Consider the following 24,029-nt stretch of genomic DNA (forward strand, 5'->3'; position numbering starts at 1 on the left):
CACCCCAGCCAGGGCACTCACTCATGGGGTCTGGCAAGGAGCTCTGGGACTGAGATAATGATAGCTAACAGGCACTGAGAATTTGCTGTGAACCAGTTGCTGAACTGAGTAAACTACAGAGCTATATTTAATACTTCAACAACCCTTCCCTATGAGTAGGGTTTGTGTTCTCACGTGAGTTTTTAACATTTGGCAAAACTAAGGCACAGAGATCACTAATGAATAAGTTTTAGAGCCAGAATCTGTTCCGAGGTTGTCTTTTCTATACTGGTGATTGAACCCAAGACCTTGACACTGAGCTACATCCCCAGTCCTCTTTATGCATCTATTTATTTTTTATATTGAGACAGGGTCTCGACAAGTCCCTAAGTTCTCCAGGATGGGCTTGAACTTGTAATCCCCCTAACCCAGCCTCCCAGACATGCACCAACAACACACTTGGCTTGATCCTAGATGTTTCATTCCAAAGTCATTGCTCTTCTTCTGTCTCCTTGACAGTTACATGATGCTAATATTGGTAGCAATAGCTGTCGCCATCATGGTGGCTGAGTTGGTTCCAGCACACTGGAGGACTACTCTGTGCAGGTCCCCAGTACAGGAGATTCGGTGGCCCTGGGCCTACCACCACTACATGGCATTCTACTATGATATGTCCTTGCCTTCAACATCTGTCATCAAGCCCTACTCCCAGCAGAGAAGGAGTCTCCACTCACCCTGGCACTCTCGGGTGTTCTGCTGGGTCAAGGTGCCTGGTGGGCAGGTGCGTAGACATTTCCCCTTGTGTAGAAAGAACCGTCTCTTGCAACGGATGCAGAAGTCTTGGCTGAAGCAGCTGTCGCACGTGGTCCCACATTCTGCAACACAGGCAGGACGCCACTAGTGAGGGCCCCTGCCCAGGAAGGGCCCCAGGTCTGACTGAGGTGGGGCTCTGACCTATCACAAGCTCTGCAGCATGGGGGTCTGGATGCCGTGTCGCCTCTGAACTGCAGCCTTGGCCGAAGTCAAAATGGGTTGCATACTGGAAATCTTTTCTTATTTTAGCTATGCTCAGAAAGGGCAGGTGAGTCACTTGAAAGCACACAGTAAATCTGGACTGACAGTGAGGCTTCCCTGGCTGTTTTTCCACCAAGGTTCAGACATGATGGTAGTTTTTCCCAATGTCACAGCACAAATAGGAGTCAACACTTTCCTGAGCCAGGAAGGTGAGAAGGTGAGTAACATGCCCAAGGCCACACAGCAAGTTAAAATCATAATTCCCTGCTGTTAATGCTACCAAAGGCAGAGAAGGGACTGACTGCCAGTCTGGAGCTGAGTAGGTATCAGGTGGGCTCAGGCACCTTCCTGCTTCCTGCAGCTGAGCTGGGGCAGAGGATGGGACACGAGTGGGGCCACCTACTTTTGCACCTATTGATCTCCTGGCCACGGATGCCGAAGAAGCCGAGTGGACAGTCATGCACACACTTGCCGTACTGGCGGATGCCCTCACGGCGGATGAGCAGGAAGAGCTTCTGCTGGCAGGTAGAGCAGCCATTCTCCTCCGAGCAGATGATGCAGCCCGTGCAGTTGCTCCCTGCGCCAGTGCCCACTGCCAGCCAAACAGGAAAGAAGGGGGGAGGAGAGCATCAACACACCATGAGCTGCTCAGACTGTCTCTCTGTGCTATTTCCTGGGCACAATGGCACCCAAACAAAACTACATTTCCCAGTTTCCATTGCACTTAAATGCATGACAGTGCCATGCCCCTTGTCATCACTTATCCTTTCTACTGGATGGAATGTGAACAGGATGTTTGAAGCACAGCAGCCATTTTAGGTAATGAAATGGAAACCATGCTTAAAGATGATGGAGAGATAAGATTAAAGGAGCCTGGATCTCTGAAGAAAGTGGAACTGCAGTACCAGCTCTAGATTGCATGTGTAGAGTGTCAGAATGAGACAGAAATCAACATCTATTTTATTTAAACCACTGTTACTTGGAAATTTCTCTCATTATAGTCACATTTAGAATTTACTAACGCAGTGCATTTGAGATTGATCAAAAAATGCAGTCGATGTGTAAATTTTTAAAATTTATTATCAAGAAGGCACATTACTATTAATTTTGTCAAAATATTTCCCCTCTTTTTGAACATGCTTATCGTTGTTACCACTTTCTGAAGGCAGTCATCTCCCTTGCTTGCCTTTGTTCCGCTGTCATGCTGCTTCAGTCCCTGAATCCATTGAAAATGTTTACCTTTTATGATCATTTTGACTTTTGGAAGAGTCAGAGTCACACAGAGCCAGATCTGTTCAATAAGGTGGGTGAGGTTACACGATAATACTTTACAAGCCTGCCTTGCTGCGGATGGCTCCTTCAGAAGCACTCACCATAGGTTTTACCACAACTTGTAAGACATGAAAGAGGGCTTCCAGAACTGCTTCAGAACGTGGAAAGAACAGTGGAACAAGTGTGACAAAAGTGAGGCAGAGAGCAGGACAGGGTGGGCATCCCTGTATTCCCAGTACTTTAGAAGCTAAGGCAAGAGGATTATCACAAGTTTGAAGCCATACTAGGCTACATAATGAGTGCCTGGCCAGTCTGAACTACATAGTAAGACCCTGTCTCAAAAAAAGATGTGAAAGGGATAATTTGGGAGGGATTAGTGACAGTGTCTTTTATTATAATAAATTATCTAAACATTTACTTTATATTTTTATATCCCTTTTTTTTAGCATGTGGGGGATCTCACGCATGTGGGGATGGCTGGGACCCTCACACTCCTGCATGGCTCTGAGTAATATTCCATTCCCCATTATCACCACCATCAAACACACCCAGCACATTTGGGAACAGCAAGTTGAGGGGAGGAATTTTTACTGCTCCAGAATTGAGAACCAGTAACCACGGCTGGGGAGAAAGAGGTAGAAAAATACCCTCAGATCTAAGGACAGTGTTGGTAAGGCCCACAGGGAGGCTGTAGGGAAGTACCAGACCATCTCTTCAGGATCACTCAGTGGGAGGAGGAGATGCACAGGAAACTCTCACACACAGACAGTCAGGGGCTGCACAAGGTGATAGCTTCTCCTGCCCCAGAGCCTGCATCCACAGCCCTGTGGCTCTGCCCCTTCCCACACTTCTCTGAGCAGAGTCAGTTACACAGGAGAGAGGGCAAAGCAGAGAGGGAGACATCAGCAGGAGAGTGAACTGTCTTTCACACCAGGCTTGCAGGACTATCAGGGGCCAGAGCCCTTAGGATGAGCCCAGCTTGGTGGTCTGTGTGGCTGCTTCACACAAGTCCCTGGCTAACAGGTGCCCAGCAGTCAGAGGCAAAGTGACCAGGTCTCAAAGGAGGACAGGAAAGGCCAAGCATCTCTTTACAAGAAGCAATGAGGAAAACACTAAATTTTCCAGTTTATGATCCCTTGAGTTTATGACCCTTCCTCAAGTCAGCAGGGGGTGGGTCCACACTGGAATCTTATCAGATTCTCACTCCTGTGGGTCTGACACCAAAGTGCAGGGACCCCAGGGATGATGTTATGGTTAGGATCCGGAATGTCCCTCAAAGGCTCCTCAGTTAAGGCCTGGTCCCCATGGTGGGAGTATTCAGAGATGGGCTTTTAGGGGAGTGACTGGATCATACATTTCTGACCTTACCACTAGTTGAATCCATTAATGCCCTGTAGCTGGTGGGCAATGACAGAAACTTAGGACCAGGACCTAGTTGAAAGGAGTGGTCCTAAATGCATGGCTTTCAGGGCTCTATTTTCTTTCTTTCTCTCTCTGTCTCTGTCTGTCTGTCTGTCTCTCTCTGACTCCTGTCCCATGGAGTGAGCTGCTTGCTCCAGTACATGGTCCCTCCATGATGCTCTGCCTCACCATGGGCCCAGAAGAAACTGAGCCAAGTGAATAGGGGTTGAAAACTTGAAATCATGAACTGACAGATGTTTCTTCCTGTTAGTTCCCTGACATTTTGTCATACTGACAGAAAGCTGCCCAACACAGGTGGGGCTGTAATGGAGACAGATCGGGCTTTCTCCTCAGATCTGGTTAGGGCTTCGTCCTCCTCTTCTCCTGGGATGCATCCTGCACTTTCCAAACCCAATCTTCAGCTCCCTGAATTCTTTGACCCCCCACCCATGCCATTGAGAACTCTGTTTCTATTGTTTACAACTAAGCCAGCTGACAGATACATGCTGCCCACATGTACACAGTGACTGACAAGTAACCCAACCCCAGGCAGAACACAAGGAGGCAATACCCTTGGTTCTCTTGCCCAGGCATGAGAACTGCAACAGGACAGCAGAATGAAGATTTCTGTTTCCAAAAATGTACAGCTGGCAGGGACTTGAGGAAAGAAATTGTGTCAGTGTCAGAGAAATTCCCAGGGCCCAAGGGTGCCACCTCAGCAGAATTTAACAGGACCTGATCTTCCACTCACTTGGCAAAACATTCTAATTCTGAAGGTACCAAGGGCTCATAAGGATGAGAGGAAACTTTTCCTTTTTATAGCCATGTGCACTTTGGAGGAAAACCTAGCACCACCTACCACAGCAGAAGACTTGCCTTTTTCAAATGTAGCAGTTTGGCCTCTTGGGTAAATCTCCAGCACATAGCACTCCCAAGGCCTTGTTATAGCACAGACCAACCCGGTTCTACCTCAGCCTCTGATTTAGGCTGGACAGGGCTGGGGATGTGGATTTCTAACAGATTCCCAGGTTGGCTCAATGCTACTACTCAGGGAACACTCTGCTGAAGGAACTCTTGCATTGTGCACAAAGAGATGTGTACAAAGATGTTTACTGTGGCATGATTTAATAGCAAACAATTGCAGAAAGTTAACTCATCATCAAAAGAATAGATAAGCTCATGGTGGTATAGTCACATATGTCAGTCATATACCACATACACAACCCAGCTATGATAAATGATGGAGGTAGTTACATTTTTCATTGTGATTGCAACTCAAAGACAGTGTCCAGAGGAAAAAGCAAGTTGCACAATGAATTATGTAGCAGAACATTTATGTCAAGTTAAAAAGCCTGCTGAACAGCAAGGCATAAAAGAGATGAATACACACCAAATCGAAGCTGGTAGCACATCTGGGTCAAATGTGAGGAAAGGGCTTCAGAACCAAGACTAGAAATTTCCCTTCTGTCTGTAATGTTTAGCTCCTTAAAATCTGAAGTGAATGTGAAAATGGAAATATTCAATCAAATTGGCTGGCAGGTAGACACATGACCACCTAGAGCTGCAAAAGAGATTAGGAAATGCAGTCTTTCCTTGTAGACAATGTGAATTGCTAGAAATAAGTTCCAGGACCTGGGGAGCATGCACCAGGGAGACGACTAGCTCAGTCCCAGAGTGGGAACTGATATGCATTGCATTACTTTTTATTCTTGACTACAAGTTTAAAATAATCAATAAAAATACATGAAAAGAAAAAAAAAGTTTCTATGTTGCCCAGGTCCAGAAAAAGACCAAATTCTTCCCTTCTCTGTCCTCCCTAAGCTGAGGTAGCAGAGAGAGGAAGTTGACACATTCTGGAGACATAGGAAGGGTTTCTGAGAGCAGTGGAGACCCACACCCTGGACTGAGCTAGTCCTCTCCCAGGAGCACTCTCCCCCAGGTCCTGGAACTGATTTCTAGCAATTTACATTTTCTATAAGGAAAGACTGCATTTTCCAAGCTCCTTTACAGCTATATATGGTCGTGTGTCCACAAGCTGTCCAATAAGATGTGAGTGGGCATTTACTTGGCCACATCCAGGGAATGCCTGCTCTTCTCCGCTGTTTTACTTTTTTCATTACTGAGACCAAATACTCAACACCTAAAAGTTAAAGCAGAAAAGGTTTATTTAGCTCACAGTTTATGGCTGGCTCCAAGACAGGGTAGCTTGGCAGAGGGGCATCACAGAGGACAAACAGTTCACAGCAGGCAAAAGACAGAAAAACCAAGCAAGCAAGAGAGTTTAGCAGCTCTTTTCCACCCCTTTTATACTGCCCCTTTTATCCAGGCTACCAGGATAGGGAGCCAAAGTAATCAGTGGAATGATTTAATAATCACACATCCTCAATCCAAGCATTGTACCAAGAACCAATCACACAGTCTAGATCCAGGCATCTCTGTAAAACACCCACCAATGACCACATGAGGCTTTGAAGGGACATCTAAACACAAGTAATAGCATCTCCTCACAGAGGATTTGGAGACTCTATAGTTGGTGCCATGGCAGGGTGCAGTGATGGATAAATCTTATAAAAAGACATCACTGCAGCCACACCAAGCCAGAAGTGTATACTCGCATTCTATGGGAGTGGTAGGAAACTGTAATAACCTTGTTTAGGCTGCTGTGTTTTTTCTGATGCTCCATAGGAACTAATGGGTTTTCTGCCAGCAGGTGGACACAGAGTAATACCACTAGAGACCTGGGTACCACTGTGTTCTTCCTGAAGCTACGATACAGCCGCATTAACAAAGGGTCAGTGGCACTCAAATGACTTGAGGTGATCCTTGCCACCCAGCAAAACAGGAGCTCAAATTACAGAAAAATAAAATGGTGATTCCTACAAGCTGATTTTATAGACAAAGATCCCTGACCCAAGTGGGGGTGCCATATTAGGGTGGAGAGAACTCAGGCTCAAAGAGGCAAAATGATGTGCTACTATTATAAAGGACCAGTAGGGGCAGGGACCCGGTCGGTTTGTCCTCCTAGAAACTGTCCTTCTGAGCACTTATCATCAGGCAGAGCATGGGCCATGACACAAGCTGCACACACAGAGTTTCTCCTCCTATGGGACTCACAGGTGGTAGGCAGACTGAGACCCCAGAACTGATAACACAGGTGGATGGAATCAGGTCTCCAAAACCAGGACTAAGCAAAACTCTTACTACTAGAAGAACTCAGAAATCAGAAGGCACTCAGCCTGAAAGGGGCAGTTTTACTGGTGACCCTCAGGCTAGAAGAGGTTTAAGTTTTTCCAAGTGACACCCAGGAAACAAGGGACAAGTTAGATCTACCATACTGGCTGTAGAACAATGACTCAGCATGCATAAAGACCCTCCCCACCCTTGGAGAGTGTTGGTGAGGGTGCATGCAGGGACAGATCTTAGCTAACATCTTTCAACCCTAGTCTTGACAAGCTGGTAGCTTCACCAGACATTTCTGCCCCCAGCCAACACCTCAAGTTTAGTTGCCACAGCAAGTGACTAAGGTGCCCTCTTGTGCTCCTAGGTTGTACTACCACAACTGCTGAATTCTCATGGTCTGAGTCTGGCCTCTCACCACATCTCTTAACTCATGAGAAAAGAGCAATGCTATTCCCAAGGTTGCCAGTATATGGACTTAAACCCTTACTTTGTGCATAATAAGTAGTGGCAATTAGAGTTTATGCAGCACTGCTCTACAAAGATACAAACTTGATGGTTCTTAAACTGGACTATGCATCAGAAACTTAGAGAGGTTTGCAAAATGTGTGCTTTCAGCCCAGAAATGTGCAATTCCACAAATCTACAATAAATTTAAAAAGCATATGGAAATTGCCTTCCCTACCCGAAGCCTCCTTTCCCTGAGAACTGGTGTGAACAACCATGCTTGTGTTATGTGAACCTGGCCCTTACCAATGACTCACTCTGGGGCCAATCATACCATCTCATTGAGACTGTGATGGCAGACAATGGTCTGGGCTGGCCTTCTGACCAGGGGACAGCTCCAAGTGGAGAGTGTGGTCTGTATAGTGAATATGCTTCCCCCAAAATAAGAGTCTGCTATGTTTTGTGTCTGGATGTCCCCCTAAAGCCTCATGCCATCATGGAATGGCTGAATCTAAAATGGCTAAATCTAGAGTTTCTGACTGATTCATAGCCTAATGCTGGGAATAAGGATGTGAATGCTATCCCCGCACTACAATGTGTAGCCTGCATGCACTATAAGGGACAGAAAGAGGCTTGCCTTCTCTCTATTGTTGCTTTTGCTGTCTTCCGCCATCATGAATGGTTGCCCTTCTGCCATGTACCCAGCCAATTATGGACTGAAACCTCTACAGACTATAAGCTAAATAAACCTTTACATCTTTAACTTTGAGGGTTGAGTATTTTGTCTCAGCAATGCGAGGAAAGTAATTGAGATAGAGCCAAAAGACATGAACTGGTCTTAGCAGCCCCAGCCCCTTCTTTTGCCTGCAGAGGCTCAGCCTGCCACACTGCTCAGCTCTGGGGATCATGTGGAGCTATTTCTACTCTAACACACATTACTTGTGTTTGGGAAACACAACATCTGGGGCCCTTGTCCTCAGTGGCTATCGGTTCAGATAGTGGCATGTGACTTAGCAAGAGCTGGCCTTGGAATTTTTGCTCATGTCAATAGGCATGTGTACATGCATATGCATGTGATGTGCACGTGTGTGCATGTGTGTGTATGTGTGTGTGTGTGTGGTGAGTGTGCATGTTTTTATTCCACTCTTCAGATCTAGAAGGATGTAGGCCAGAACTGATTGATGTGATGATAGGGAAGAATGGAGACCACACAGCAGCAACAGAGCCAGGAGAAACAGGTTCCAGAAGGAGTAATCTATGCAAGTGGATCACCCCAGGCACCCACGATTCATTTCTTCCCTCAGGGCACACTGAGTTAGGTTTTCTGTCATTTGCCATCAGAAGACTTCTAATTCAGAAGCAGAGAGTGAGAAAAATAAATCAGAGGCAAGGAGAGAAGCAGCAATCAGAAGTCTCAGGGACACCAAAGTTTTTCACACCTCACTGTCCCTCCTAAGCTCTCACTTCCACTACATACAGCTCCAAAGAAAGTCACTCTGCCATTTGAGTTAATTCTCTTCTCTGAACTTACAAACAAAGTGGGTGTTACTTAGTATGAGAAAGATCATATGGAAGCAGTTCTGTTTCTGCAGAGTAGAGGGATGGAGCAGCAACTACGCATTTTGACTGCTATAGTGCCCAAAAGGAACCTTCGGATTCCAGGAGGCACATTGAAAACTGCCAGGCCTTACATTTCGGGCAGATCTTGGCTCCTATTACTGACCTCTCCCAGCTCCAGTGCAAGTTTATAAATAAAAGCATCTGAGCTCTAAATTACAACCCTCTGAGTTTCTTGGATATCACAGTGGATGGCATCTCATGTAATTTCACTTAACAACTCTCTCCCATAATCAAGACCATCCTTGCTCAGTGGACATGTTGGTTGGCCCATGCATGGATCCAGCAGCGAAGAGGCCTGAATAATATCTAGGTGAACCACCCCTTTCCTCCTAACTCTAACTTAGTTGACTGATCTTTCCCCCAGTAGTACCAAAGAGCAGAGGAAGCTGAGACTTCAATGTCCATGTCATGAGGAATGATAAGCATGCCAGGGCTCACAGCTGACAAAGTGATGCAGGTTGTAACAACTTTGAATACACACATCAGCTTAGGGTTGAAGGATTCATCCATCCAGTCCTTCTTCTGTTCATTCATCAAACAGTTACTGAGCCCCTTCTGTGTATCAGATACAGTGCCAGCTCATTGTTTACACTTTAGAGGGGAGCACTGTGTAAGCCTGGGAAAGATACTTTACCTGAGTCTCATTTTCCTAGCTTTCAAATGGGGATAATACATGGCAGGGTTATCATGATTAAAGAAGATTGTGCAGGAAACACTTTTTTCAGAGTCCAGAACACAGCAGGCATCTGATACATTCCAGCTTGCATCACTATATTGAAGACAATGCAATTTCTTCTATAAGAGTCTAAGAAATCTTAGGACATAGGTTATGGTGCAGGTGTCCAGTTGGAAGTCCTGGCTCCACTGCTCACTGAGTGACCTTAGACCTTCCTCTCCAAGAGGCTGTTTCCCCATCTAAACAACTGACAGTAACTTCACCCTCACTGGCCTTGTAAAGAGCAGCAACAAAGAAACCAGCAAGAGCCCAGCACACAATTCACATCTAGTACAGATAAGCTCCCTTCCTATGCCCTCAGTGCCCTGACTCACACAGGGATGTGGACATCAGGGACAGGGACGTGTCAGTTAACTTGCTGCAGAGTGAAGCAGCCCTGGCATAGACACTAGCAGGCAGTTTTGGTCTTGAGTGAAAAGCAGGTTTGTTCCTCTTGCTGGAGACAAGGAGTGACCTGTGCTCTTCAAAGAAATGTCCAACCCCAGGGTCATTCACATCCTGGGATGGCCGCACATCCTTGTACTGACAGGAGTCAGTGCCTCAAGGTTTGCCAGTGAACGCTTCAATTGCAAGGCTTCCATTTGGCATTTGGAGTGGATTTGTTGTGGGAAAATTCCCAGGTCAAGCCAAACCAAACCAAAAGGAAGAGTTTTTGCACTGAGGAGATAAAAAGGCAACATTTAATCTTTATGCCAGCAAACTGTCAAATCTTCACCTCAGGGGACTGCTAGAGGATAATTCCACAAAGCTCAGAGTTTACAGAGACCTTAGTTTATATGGATAGAATTTGCAAGTAGGAGGTACAAAGCAAGTGAAAAACATTACATAATTGGTTACATGCATTGAGTCATATATTGACAGGCATATATTTGACAGGCAAATATTAACAGATTTATTGAAAAAATTGTTTATCATAATATAGAAACACTCTGGGAACAAAGAGGTAGGACTTACAGAGAGCATAGTTAAAGGTGTCCTTGACTAGCCCAGGGTGCCTTAAGGCATAGACAATTACTCTGACTCAGTGTTCATCAGAGATAAGTAACTGGGCTTTAGACATTGTCAAGGTCAATTGAATTCAGCAGAAAGAGCAGAACTGAAACTTGGTGAGAGATATCTAATTGCTCGTGAAATACCTACAAGTTTGCCATTTGATAATGTGTTCTTACATTATAACTGTGCCCCAACAGATTTAAGGTCACTTCTGCCACACTGCAATTCCTGTCCACCTTCACAACACAGCACTTTCCTTGGGGTCTGAAGGCTCAGGGCGCCATCTGGAACCCTGACAATTACAAGTTCTCCCAGATGAGGCCATCTCCTTGCAGCCCAGAGACCTGTCATTGAAAGTTCCTCAGTACCCAGGTCAAGAACTCCAGCCCCTAAGTTTTTTATTTTTCTTGAAAACTAATTTGGACAGACAGCCAGCACTATAAAGTCAAGAGATGTCACATGGAAAAGCTGGAATTCAGACTTCTCTGGAAAAATCCAGAATGTCTGCCAATGCTGGGCTGCCTCCTCACCGGGCAGCAAGATGCTGCAGTTGCATAACTAGCCTGTGCTTTCCAGTTTGCCGTGTACCTCCCACTCTGTTACTGCCCCTGAAACTGAGGGCAAAGGTCGCTGCTATCTATTATCATGGTGGGTGCAGCCCTCATCTACTTCACTCAGAGTTCAAAACAATGTAGTGAAAGGGTTCATTTTCATTTTTGTTTAAAAACAAGCAATCTCATTATGTTGCCCATCCTGACCTCAAATTCATATAATCAAGCAGTCCTTCTGCCTCAGCCTCCTAAGTAGCTGAGACTGTGTGTGCCACTCTGCCAAGCATGGCAGGGACTCTCAACCTTGGGCATGCACCAGAGTCACCTACAGGGCTTGTGCAGCAGATCACAGAGCCTAGCCCCAGATTGGCTGACTCAGGGGTGTGCATGGGGCTGGCATCTGCATTCTTAATGAGTCCCCAGGAGGTGCTCCCGCTGCTGTTCCTGCGCCCACACTTTGAGTCACTGGATGAGGAATACAGTGAAAAGCCAGGCTGCTCAGATTCAGATCAAAGCTTTGCCTCATCCCTTTGCCTTCGTGACACAAAACCAATGCCTCAGGCTCTCTGAGCCTCCATTTTCCCATCTGTAAAACAAGAATCATACTGACCACCCTTACAGGCGCGTTATAAGAGACTGGGCAGGAGATGACAGTTACGAGGTCTCAGTGACCTCACTGTCACTCTTATCCCACCGCCTGCCCCGCGTCCATTGATGTCTGTGAAATCTGGGACTCCTTTGACAATCAGTGATGTTTATTTTGATACCCACAGTTTTGGCCATTATGTTTCTTCATATTTGGGATGTGCTCAGGGAAGTATGCTTGCATGAGAACTTTGCTGGTCATGGTGGCCTGAGGATTACACAAAGCTGGCCTGAGGATTCTCTGGAAGTGAGAAAGATGGGAGGAAAGAAAGAGGTCACTGTCCCATTTCTCATGGCAGTGACTTTCAGTTAGGCCAGACCCAGTACTGGTCCCTGCATTGTACCCTGGAAGGAGCCAGAAGTATAACAGAAGGCCCCACACAGACCACTGGGCAGTGCATCCTGCAATCCCCTCCTGGCAATGAGGATGCATGTCACTGATGACCAAGGGAAATAAACAACATCTGGTCACCCACCCGCCTACCCAGATCATCACATATGGGAGGCAGTTGCCACCCCTGGGGGCTGGCATAGAATAGCCCTGCACATTTCTGCCTTGGGGCAAATTACACCATCCCTCACAAGGGGTGGTCCTAGGGGTGGCTCCTGGCTTGGAGCCTCCCAGACTACACAGCCAGAGGTATCCAGCCAACTGGTTCCTTTTCAGTACTGGTGTGGGGATGTAGAAGGCCTGAGTTCAGGTCACATGGTCTTCTGCCAATGCCTCCTGGGTGCCCTTCATCCTCCACACAGAGCAAGGACCCCCTGAGGCCTGACTGAGAACCTCCTTTTCCTGTGTTAAATTCACTTTCTTCTCCACTGTCCACTTGACCTTAACCAAGATCTTAAACAAAGGAGGAAACTGGCCACATGGGCCATGTAAACTTCCCAACATGGGCTGCCATTCTGCATTTCCAACAACCCCTCTACCCCTGATTAGATGCTCCGCCCATTAGTAAAATTGTGTTCAATCAAAGAATGAAGTGCCGCTAAGGCTGGATCAACAGTTGTTGTCTGAGAGGTAGTAGCTCCTGCTGCTTTTACAAGCAGCCTTGAGTAATCATGATGGAGTGTTAATCTAAGATTCAGTGTTGGCCAGAAGGTGGATAGACGTGGATCTGTACCCTGCTTATACCACTACACTCATCCTGCTCCCATCTAAGTCAAGTTCTAAAAAGAATCCCAACCAGTCTGTCCAGCAGTGGCTCAGCAGGCCCTCCTCTACCTCTCCAACCAGCGTGTGCAGAGTAGCAGGAGAGCCCCAAGTTCTCCACATGTGCAGACCCATGAGTTCTTTAGAAATTGTTATGGAAGTCACCAGGGCCTCCAAAACTGTCATGTGCACACTGAGGGTCCAGGGACCTTGGGTTTAAAGGTAGATATTGATGGAAAAGTTCTGAGGGGGCCAAGAGTCTTTTTAGAAAGATCTGGGGAGGATGACAGAACCTCAGGGCCCATGTAAGAAAAAAGGCCAGGGATGCCTTTGTTACCATTGCTTCAGGACTGAGGAAGTGAAGCTTAAAGCCAAGTTTGAGTGGTGGAGCTTGACTAGGACCATTGGTCAGCGGCCCCCAACTCTGTCTACACTGTCACAGCCTTCATCCTGTGGCTTGATGTTGGTGGGTGAGAAGGAACAATAGGGGTGAATCTGGAAGGGGCCACCTGGCTCCTTACACCACTCATGGCATTTCCCCAGTGGCCTGAGTCAGGGTTAGTCTTGCTGGCAGGGAAGGTTTTTGGGCCTATGAGTTCCCCAAGACAGAGGAAGGTGTGTAGTGACAGATGCAACTGTCTCTAAAGGATTCAAGTGTTCTGGTTATAAAACATAAGGAAGTCCTTGGTCCCTATAGGACCACCTTTGCCTGGGCTTTGAGGGCTCTCCATGGTAGCAGACAGAAACAGGCCAGGGCTGGTATCCCTCTTCACACCAAGTCCCATCTCTGCTTTCCTACTTCCCAGGGCGTACCCTGCACCCTCCAGAAACCTTCACCTCCACTAGCTGCTCACTAGGAGAAGCTACACTTGTGCTGGGCAGAGGGGAGCCCTGGAAGTACTGAGCAGCCCCCTTCACCCTATGATCCTCAGAAACATTGTACTTAGGGAGAAAAAGGATTATTCTGTGATTCCTCATCACTTGGCAAGATCTGGGTGATTCTGAGGTTAGGATCAGTCGGTTGAGACCTGGAGACCAGGACACAAGGTTAGGGGGCAGGCACATTCTCTAGGTGGCTTCTCACAGCTCCTCTCCTCAAAGCTCAGCACCCTGTAATCTATGAATACCAACCTGTCCTGAGTGTGAAGCTGCCACAAATCAATGTCTGCAGAATGTCAGAAACTTCTCACATGTGTAAAAATGTCATAATGCTGTCAAGTATGCCAAATTGTAATGATTTGTCTTGCAATTGTTGTAAAGGTAAAACTGTCATGAAATGATCAGATGCATATTGTTGCCCTTCATTCAAAAGATGCTGAGAAGTCAGTCCCCCTTCCTGTCCTAGAGATGAGTTTGCTATGAGTATGACCATAAATGAGTTGTGAAACGCTTTGTGTGCCAGCTTCTTCCTCTACAATGACGATGCCTGGTGCTAAATACGTGCTGCTGGATGACTCTTCAGGGATGGTAGTGACTCAGCCAGGATCTGGCTTTCTTTTTGAAGTTCTGTTCCACAGTGGGGTGCTGTGGGCAGGTGACCTTGGTTGATCTCTTCTGATGGGATCCTCGCTGAGTTTATCTCATGGTCTTTGTCACAAAGGGCCATGAGAATTGTGCACGAGGTGCTGGCAACACAGCAGGGACAAGATGTGCAAGCTACATCCTCCTTTCTCCCTCTGGGGAGGTTAGGAATCCTCAGATTTTTCTGACCCTTTTGCATGCTGTAAAAGCTTTTGTTTTGGCCATATGCCTTGTGCATACATGTAATCCCAGCTGCTCGAAAGTTGACACAGGAGGATCTCTAAATAAAAAATAAAGGTCTAAGGACACTGCAGCTCATGGCTGTCTAGATTCAAGCTCTACTATTACACACACACACACACACACACACACACACACACACACACACAAATAACAAAATCCTGCTTCCTCTGAACAGGACTCTAGCAACAGAGAACGCCTGGCAGGTCACCTCCTGTCAATCAGGATCCTCAGTGTCCCAAAGAAGGAAAGACAATGCCAGTGGTCCAAATCCAGGAGCCCCTTAGAGCCCAGGGAAGGAAAAGAACTCCAGGATCACAGGACCGGTGGGGAACTGTGTATGGGGAACTGAAAGCCCATGATTCCCAACACTAAGCTTCTGATAAAGGCCCCAACATTCCAGGCCTGCTCCATTAAAGTCCTACTTTGCTGCTGTGAGCAGAGTTCCGCACCAGAAGTTACAACCCAATTCTTGTCCCTACTCAGCTTCATGCATGACTTCTGGTAGAACACCAATTACCCCCATGCTTCGGTTTCCTCATCTGAAAAACAAGGCCTTGATACCAGACTTCAGAGCTTATTCTCAGTCACAGAGCTTTCTTTCTCCCAGTGTGAAAGGCGATGTGGGGCAGGAGCTCTATTAATGAGGTAGCAAAGAGCTGAACAGCTGTGACTGAGGCCAGGATAAGCTTTGCAACTTGTCCCTTTAAGGCCTCTTTGCTCCACAAGACGTGGGCATCTTCCAAGATGCCATAGTGCCCATGGCAGGAAGAGAGGAGGTGCAGGATTTGGAGCAGTCAGGGGCACTAGCTCTGGAGGTAGCAACCTGGATATAGATCCTCATTTTCCCTTTCTGGAAACTAGGATTGATAACATCTTTACACATTGTTGTGAAGGTTCAGAGCACTTCTGTGTGTGACAGGTCCTAGAACAGTCAGGCAGGTAGCAGGTGCACTGCAATGGGACAGCTGTGAGTGGCTATGGAGCTCACACATGGGACACACAGACCCAGAAGCACTGGAAGTAGGTGACACTAACTTGTCTCACCAACAAAGAGGCTGAGACACAGAGAAAGGTAGTTGCCCAAGCTCACATAGATCCATGTAGCAAGCTGGGATGCAGAGCCAGGCAGTCTCAGCAACTGCTAGTTATTATTATTAATATATTAAGTCCTGGAGAGAACCTAGGTCCCTAAATAGGTCGGACCTAAGCATCATCCCTGTTTCATGAAATGCAAGGAAGTTTTGGAATACAACAGGATCCCAACACTGAAGAAGCCTCAGTGCCTGGGCCTATGAGAACCTGAAAGGGACCGGCTAGATGTCAGCTGGCCAGGGCAGCTCTCAGGGCCATGCCAGATCCCCCCATTCAGCACCCCTGACATGAAGGTTCCCACAGTAACAAGTTGGGGTGCAGCTGGATCTCCTGATATCCCAAGCACAGAGGAGTATCTCCATAGTTCCGTTCTGGTTCCTCCTGTCCACACAACATCTCTGCCCTCAAATCCTAGTACCTGGGAGAAAAGCCTGCATGTAGACACTTATCCAGTTCTGTATGTCCTCAGGAAAGTCCTTCCTGCCTTCTGGACCTAGAGTTCTCTACTTGTCAAATGAATGGCTAAACTCATTATTGCTAAGTGCCCAGTATTAACCCATCCATTCACTCCTTTCTCCAATATTTCATGACACCTACTATGTGCTAGGTTTTTTTTCAGGACTCCAAGTATAATAAGGGTAAAATAAAAAACAAAAACCTCTCTCTTGCTTTTGATTTATTAAAGTTAAGAGGCAAATCTCAGCTCTTCAGAACATTTTAGAAAGACAGGGAGATGTCAACTTCCCTAGAATTTTGTTTTATTAGTCATTGACCCTCCAGGACCTGTGAAGTATTTACTATATGCTCGTGTCCCTTTCAAATGTTTGCTGAATGAATAAATCAATAGGACTTACTTTACTGCTTCAAAGCATGTGCCTAAGGATGGAAAAAAGTCCACCCTTCCACCAAATCATGTTGTAAAGAGAGCCACCTCATGAGTTTAAAACTGAAGCCAATACTGACCCTGGTTACGGGGTGGGGGTCACTCTCCTTCACTGTCCTCCATCCCCCTACTCGGCCTCCCTAATCTAGTTAAACTAGTCTGAACCAGCTATAGAGGATTTCCCAACAGAGTCTAGGGCAGGGCAGGGTAAATTTCCAACTTTCACATCAGGGGGGCTTCAGTGTGTGGAAGGAAGGAACCTAAAGGGCAACGGAAAGGTCACATCATTCTCTGATTGACATTTGTTATCTGCCCCATGTCTGCTGAGAATGAGATGCACTGCCACCTGTTGGCCAATCTCTTGTCCCAGCCCAGTAAGTACTTAAGGGGGCTGAAAGGAATCAAGTTGTAGGTTCCTGTCCAAAAGATTGGGAGTTTTGGGGCACCCCTCGCCTGGAGGGTGATGAGGACAGACGGACATGTGCACCCAGCCCTTTCTCCTGTGGTCTAGTGATGACCCTGATTTGCCAATGCTGGGAGTTTTGGATGTCACAGCAGCACCAGGAAAATGAGTGTCAGCTTTGTCCTCAGAGGGCCATGGTCACCTAGGTTCAGGCTGGTACCTGTGAGAGCGAGGGAGGGAGGACTATTGAGTAAGGTCATGGTATCATGAGACATAACAGGCAAATGGGCCAGCAGCTGTGCAGCAGGAAGCAGGTGGCAGGCAGCTCTGTTACTTGTCCTAAGTTTTAAAGCAACCTCATCCTAGACTCCCACAGACATCTGCCACAGCCTATTCCCCCCAGGTCCAGCCACTTCCACCTCCCCTGTCATGGGTTGAAGTCTTGCCTCCCTGACCTGTTCCTACCTCCCAGACAGGGTACTGCCTCCCTCCGGTGGTGGTTTTTGAGCAACATGCACACCTGCTGCCCCAAATTGGTGTGACACTGAGGTCCTGTTTAGATGGCTCCCCTAAATCACTTTCAAAGTTGAGAACAAGTTGTGAGTCAATGCCAGCTGCCAAGCTAGGTCTCCAGATAAATTTCCCAGACTCAGGAAATGAGGACCTGTGATATTGTATTAAGTTGTTGTAAACCCATCACAGATCTACAAGTCTGGGACATTTTCATAAATGAGAAAATTGAGGCTCAGAGAAGTGAAGTCACTCGCCCAACCAAGCACAGCAAAGAGCTATGTAGGATACAACCAGGGTCTCGACTCCTACTGCTGGGGCCAAGACTGTCTGGTGGCCTGTGGACCCTTCCTATTAACTCCTGCCTGGTGACTATCAAAAGCTGAGAGCTGCCATTTAAAGCTGTGACTGACTCAAGACCCAAGGACCACTAGAGATGGATTCCAAACTGTATGCAAGGGCAGACAGGGCAAGAGATAACAGCAGCCATGTGAAGCAGGAGGGAGAGAGGAAGTGACTGAAACCATGGTAGTCACATTAGTTGGGGACTCAGGACATTGGTGAGTGGGTCCCACACCCGAGACAGCAGTCCCCAGACCTTTCACCTGCTCTGCTTTGCACACAACGGTCCACAGTGCATGTTTTGTGACTGGGTTTGCGGGTGCAGGAGAATGAGACGATTCACAGCTATGGTGATTGAGCCAACCAGCCTCTAAGGGGAACAGGGAACCCGAGCCCTGGCTGAGGCTGCCGAGGACCTTTGGGAGGACTTTGCTCAAGGCAAGGTCAACTGTCTCAGATGGAGCCCCCACCTGCCGTCTGTTCTGGAATTCACTGCTCTGGGGCCTCCACTGCCACCAGAGTCTGCAGCTGCAAGGACAAGCTCTGGTGCACAGCGGTGGTCACCGAGTGTGCTGATAGCAGGAAGATGGGGACAGAGAAGTGTCATCTGCATTTGGGCCTCCATGAAGGACTGGGGGAAATCCCTTACAGGAAAGGTAGCCTTTGCCAGGAGAGAGGATTGAAGACTCTTTTTATAAGGACTTTTAATGAGTGTGCACTAGGGATTGGACCTGAGGCCTTCCCCTGTGCTGCAACCCCAGTCCTGTTATTTATTTATTTTTTTATTTTTATTTTTATTTTGGCACAGGATGGGCTGGAACTTTGAATCCTCCTGTCTCAGTCTCCCAGAGTGTTGAAATTACAGGTGTGTACACCACATCTAACTTTTATAAGATGTTTTCACAGGTTCAAAACCCAGACCAAAGTAAAGCAATCTCTTCTCCCCCACGTAAAACCAATAGGCTTGAGCTCATCAGCCGTGTCATGTTTGATTTATATTCTCCACCAGACACACAAAGTTAGTGGGGTGGTGTCAGTCTGAAGAAAACACGTTTAATGCCAAAACCACTGGATTGATATGTAGGCAATATAAGGAAGCCCTATAAATTGACAGAGAAAATTTAGGAAATTCAATTTTAAAAATGAGCAAAGTAAAAATAAAGTTACATTTTTTAAAAACATGGAAAAATAAGTTACAAACTGAACAAAAATAACTAAAAATTCTAAAATAAATAGCTTGAAATTAAACTAAATAATCAAATAAAATTAAAATACATTTGTAAATTACATTTAGTTGCATTTAATTTAATAAAAATTAAAACTTTAAAAATAACATCAGTATGTTTAAATAAAGTAAGAACTTGAAATTTAAAAATAAATGAAATAGGTGCTTAAGAGTAAAATATGAAAAATCATCAACCATTTGTAACTATTTAAAAAATAAAGACAGAAAAGTCAAAACAAATCAAAGCATAAGAGAGGGTCTGGCCAGACTGATGCTAAAAACATGTTGTGGATTAAGGGTCCTGATTCACTCCAAAGCCTGGACTGGGGGAAGTGAGGAGAATGGCAAAATGCATCACAAACATCAAACATGTCCCAAACATGTCCATTTGCCTGGGTGTTTCCAGTCTGCTGTCCACAGCAGACAGGACGTCAAGCCCCACAGGGCTTTACCCACAAACAGCTGTCACATTTGCAATATGCTCACACCAAATACTGCACACACATCATCACCATCATCATCATCCATTCTCGCTGCAATCTTTTGAGACTTGCTTTCATAAAGGAATGGAGAGGCTCAGAGAAGCTGGATCTCTGTGCCACAAATTCAAACCACATAGGGCACTCTATCCTCAGAATTTTTGCCCCTCAATACAACCTTCTTTGACAAGTCGTATCAGCTGAGTATGTTCACAGAGCTTGAGCCATGTGAGACATCAGACTTGAATGTTTTGTACACTAAAGAAGCTAATCTCCTGTGGTGAGGGAGCATTATCATTAGATCACCTAGTTCCTCCCAGGTGGGTTCACATGCTCAGTCCTCTTGACCTTCGAGACAACTGTATGACATAGTTGCTGTCACTGGTCTTTTTATCCTGATAGACAATCTTGGTATCCAGGACTGAAATACTGTCACCCAAGCACAGCAGTAGCAGAGCTGGGAGGTGAGCTCACACCTGTACACAACTCAGATCCCACCCCAGCCCCTGCCTGGCAGGAAACATCACAGTCATTCTCTGAGGGCTACTTGTGTGCTACGAATGTCATGCTGTCTGCACTCAAGTCCCATGCGGCAGGAGCCAAAGGAAACACAGAAGGGAGAGACGAGCTGCCCAAGGTCTCTCAGACTTCATTACAGGCTGCTGGCCACCCAGTGCTCATCTAGACTCCACAAACAGCACAGCTGTGTCCACTCCAAGCACCATATCCAGCTCTGACGGGCAGCTGTGACATTCCTCCTCTGGGAGTCTGTACCCCAGCGGATGCGGTTTTGCTGTAGGGCTGTGGGGAAAGTAGAGGATTCTGGAGAAAGAAGTGGTGTCCCCACATGGTCAGGCTTCCAGGCAAGTGTAGGAATGCCTTTCTTTTGAGCTAGTGAAGGAAAGTCCCTGAGCTGTAGTAGGGCATCAACACCCCCATCCCAGGCCACAAAGAAGGGCCCATGAACTGTGTGACCTTAACCATATCAGGCACAGTGGCAGCACCCAGGAAGATTAGACTCAGCTATCCAGAACCAGGAACCAAATTGTGCCCTGTGACATCTAGAAAACTTCCCAAGAGGGCAGGAGACATGTGTGTCCTAGACAGGGCTGACTTCCTCAGGGCTCAGGAAGACCTGGAGGCACATCTCACCCTCTTCCCAGCACTGTATGACCCACTGGACCCCATCCTGGCTGTGCTCTGGACAAGTTGTGTCCCCTTGCTGAGCATAGTGGGCCTCCTCTGTGGAAAATAGGGAGAAGAATGGGGGAAAGCCACCTCTGGGGTACAATGGGAATGAATTAGGAGATCTGATGTGACATGGTAGTTGTAGCTCCATGGTTTGGAATTCAAATGTCTGGATTTAAGTCATGGTTTTACTAAATTTATTCTACTAAGCTACCAGATTCAAACATGCAATTGCTGCCATTTGGCTGTTTTTGACCCACAAATATGATAACTTCATATACTTCAACTGATGTTTCCCCTGAACCAGCTTTCCTCTCCTGTATGCCAGGGAGGGCAACCGCAGCCAGCACATGGTCACGAGGAAGGTCAGTGGGACACGTGCTGTCCAGCACACCCAGGCTGTTCAGGGTATCTGAGTGCAGGATGACACTTAAGCCCTGATGGAGCATTCTGCTTTCCAAGAGCTAAAGTCCACACATTTGGGATGGACACGGGCACCAGAGCCAGGCTGTAGAACACCTCTGGCTGCTTGCTTCCCAAGGCAGCTTCCTGGGGCACCAGGTGTTCTAAGGCCAGCCTCCCTGACCTCACCCCCCAGCTCCCTGCCTAGCACTGTATGATGCACTGGACTTCGGTCTTCTTGCCTGGAACATGGGAACTCTCTCACTTTTATGAGGACCTACGTCTTACAATCATGAGTACCTGAGCTGAGCACAGAAAATAGGCACAACAGACAGAGTGGCAGCCACACTTGAAAACAATTCTGAGAAATAAATTTTTGTAGCAATGCACAAATAGAACACACAGACACACATCTATACGCATATGCACTTGCTCATTACAAACATTCATATATTGCACACATGTATTTGTAATTTACTAAACACAATTAACTAGCTGGTTAATTGGATGCAAATCTCCTTGTGAACTTCAGTTTCCTTACCAGATAGACATATGGATAAACAGACTCTACCCGTGAGATACTTTGGCCAGCAAAGCAAGCTCCTCAAGGCTGTGCCTCTGGTAGTGATAACATAGCAACCATATCTCCTTTCCTTTCAGTACCTGGCCCAGGGCCTGGCCCAGAATGGGAACACAAGAAATATTTCTTCATCAAGATGTCAGCAGGTAAATGGTACCCAAGGCCATCCTGACTAGATTCCAGCTGTCTGCAATGGTCGTACACTTCCTCTGATCACAAGGCCTTCAGCCTTTCCCACCTAGCCAGAATCCCCCTCACATTTTGAGGCCCCACCATGCTGCCACTTCTGCCTGACCCCTGCCCCACATTGACTGTTCTCAGATAACCTCCACCTTGGGGCCAGACTGTGACCCCAAGTTCCCAGCAAGTTTTATTCCGGTTCAAGGAACAGGTTATAGAACCTCCAGAGTTCTGTATCCCATGATGTTTTAGCTTCTATGAGTTCCTGGTCAGGTTACTGACCCTTTCTGAATCTGGGCTCCCTGTCTGGGAAATGGGTGTGACTCAAGGCAGTGACAGTGAGGACTCACATCCCATCTGCCATGTTCCCACAATGTAGACAGCTCTCCTCTCTCCATGGCCTCCAAGGTCTTCAGAGATTGGGCATACATAGGGGCTGGGTGGCTTCCACCCACAGAAGAGGGAGGTGGGCTTCCCTAAGTGATAGCATCACCCACTTTTTGCCTGGGTCAGCTTCCCAACAGAGTGACAGAGAAAGCAAGCAGGGCTCAGGTGACTGACTGGTCACATGCCTTGCACTGAACATCCTGCTTTCCGTTTCTCAGCCAGCCCCTACTTTACAAAGGGCAGAGTGATCACCCACTCAGGCATGACTCCCCTCTACCCCCACTCCCGGGGAATCTGTGGTTCTTTCAGCACTGACTCAATGGGCAAGATCTGGCTCTACCTGGATGCTGGCATTCAGAGACACAGCTGCTCAGGACTCTGACTGAAGGCAAGAAATCCAGGTCCTCACCAATCCCCTCCACTACCTTCAGACATCTGCTGGCTGGAGGTCAGCTTCTATCTGTGCACAGAGAGTGCTGCTAGCTGGCCCGTAAGACAACTGCATGCTTTACATAGAAGTATCACCTGTGTGCTGGATGATTAGGTACCAGTGATGTTTCATGACCAAGAAACAGAAGCACAGAAGGGACAAGGCTTGCTTGGGGTCACACAGCAAACAAGAGGCAGAGGTGAGATCCAACTCTTCCGCCCAACCCCAGCATAGCCCAAGACAGGAAGCAGCCAGATCCTCTTATGAAGCCCTGATGTGTGCCTTGGCAGCTTCTCTGTGGGACTGAGGTGAATCTTCCCAGCTGTCCAAACACATAGTACAATGGCACCCATTTCACAGACAGGAAACCATGGGTCAGAGAGGTAGGTGACTGCCTAAAACCATACCCTTGGGCCAAGAGAGAGCTCCAGTTTTGAACCTGGGCTACAGGAAATCCACAGCACCTCTTTCTGCCCTTGCTTCTCCACATCCAAAAGAATCTAAAGCTGGGAGTCCTCCCCAGCAGGGCAGAGTCACATCTCCTAAATGAAGCTTTGCCTTATTGCCCAGATGAAGGTCCAGATCCAGGAGTAGGGGACACAAACCAAAGCTCTGCACTTCACGCCATGGCCCCACTGCCTGGACATCCCAGTATGTTTGAGAAGAAATGTCCCATCTGGTTTTTATTCACTTATACTTAATTAATCAAAATATTATTTTATAAGAGACAATTGAGACCCAAGAAACTTTCTCAAGCCTTTTCTCTCATTCTAGCCTTAGAAACAAAAGAATTGGGTTTCATCTAATAAAAATAATTATTTAATTTTTTTGAAAAACTGTGCTGCTGGAGCCCTAGGAAACACAGGTCTGTGACAGCCAACCCCAGCCCACTGGCTCAGCCCAGGGGAATTCCTCTTGCCCCTGCACACCTGGCCAAAGGCTTAGCCAAGGACAAGGTGCTGGAGTTGTCTCTCCACACTGCTGCCACTCAAGGGCAGGCCAGATCTATTGTCTAGGCACCCCCTGGCCCCCATACAAAGTCTGGTAAGAGAGCTGTCCAGTATCACTTGAGTGAGCAAATCAAGAATGAATGAATGAATGAATGAGGCACTTCCAATCCGGGATGTGTTTAGGACACATTCTCCTGCTAAATTTAGATGAGAAGGTCAAAGATGG

The 24,029-nt window shown here is 47.0% G+C and overlaps 1 protein-coding gene across 1 annotated transcript in view; it reads right to left on the bottom strand.

The window, feature by feature from the left end:
* The window catches only part of Rspo4 (R-spondin 4), a 34,278-nt gene that overhangs the window by 7,711 nt on the left and 2,538 nt on the right, over positions 1-24,029 (bottom strand). The window contains exons 2-3 of the mRNA XM_003476325.4: positions 1,397-1,585; positions 714-854 (exon numbers count right to left, since the gene is read on the bottom strand). Of these exons, the coding sequence (XP_003476373.1) occupies positions 714-854; positions 1,397-1,585 (330 nt within the window). The remainder of the gene's footprint in view (positions 1-713; positions 855-1,396; positions 1,586-24,029) is intronic.

The sequence above is a fragment of the Cavia porcellus genome, unplaced genomic scaffold (assembly GCF_034190915.1).
Source record: "Cavia porcellus strain 051 isolate PalLab524CR breed Dunkin Hartley unplaced genomic scaffold, mCavPor4.1 scaffold_5, whole genome shotgun sequence".
NCBI lineage: Eukaryota > Metazoa > Chordata > Mammalia > Rodentia > Caviidae > Cavia > Cavia porcellus.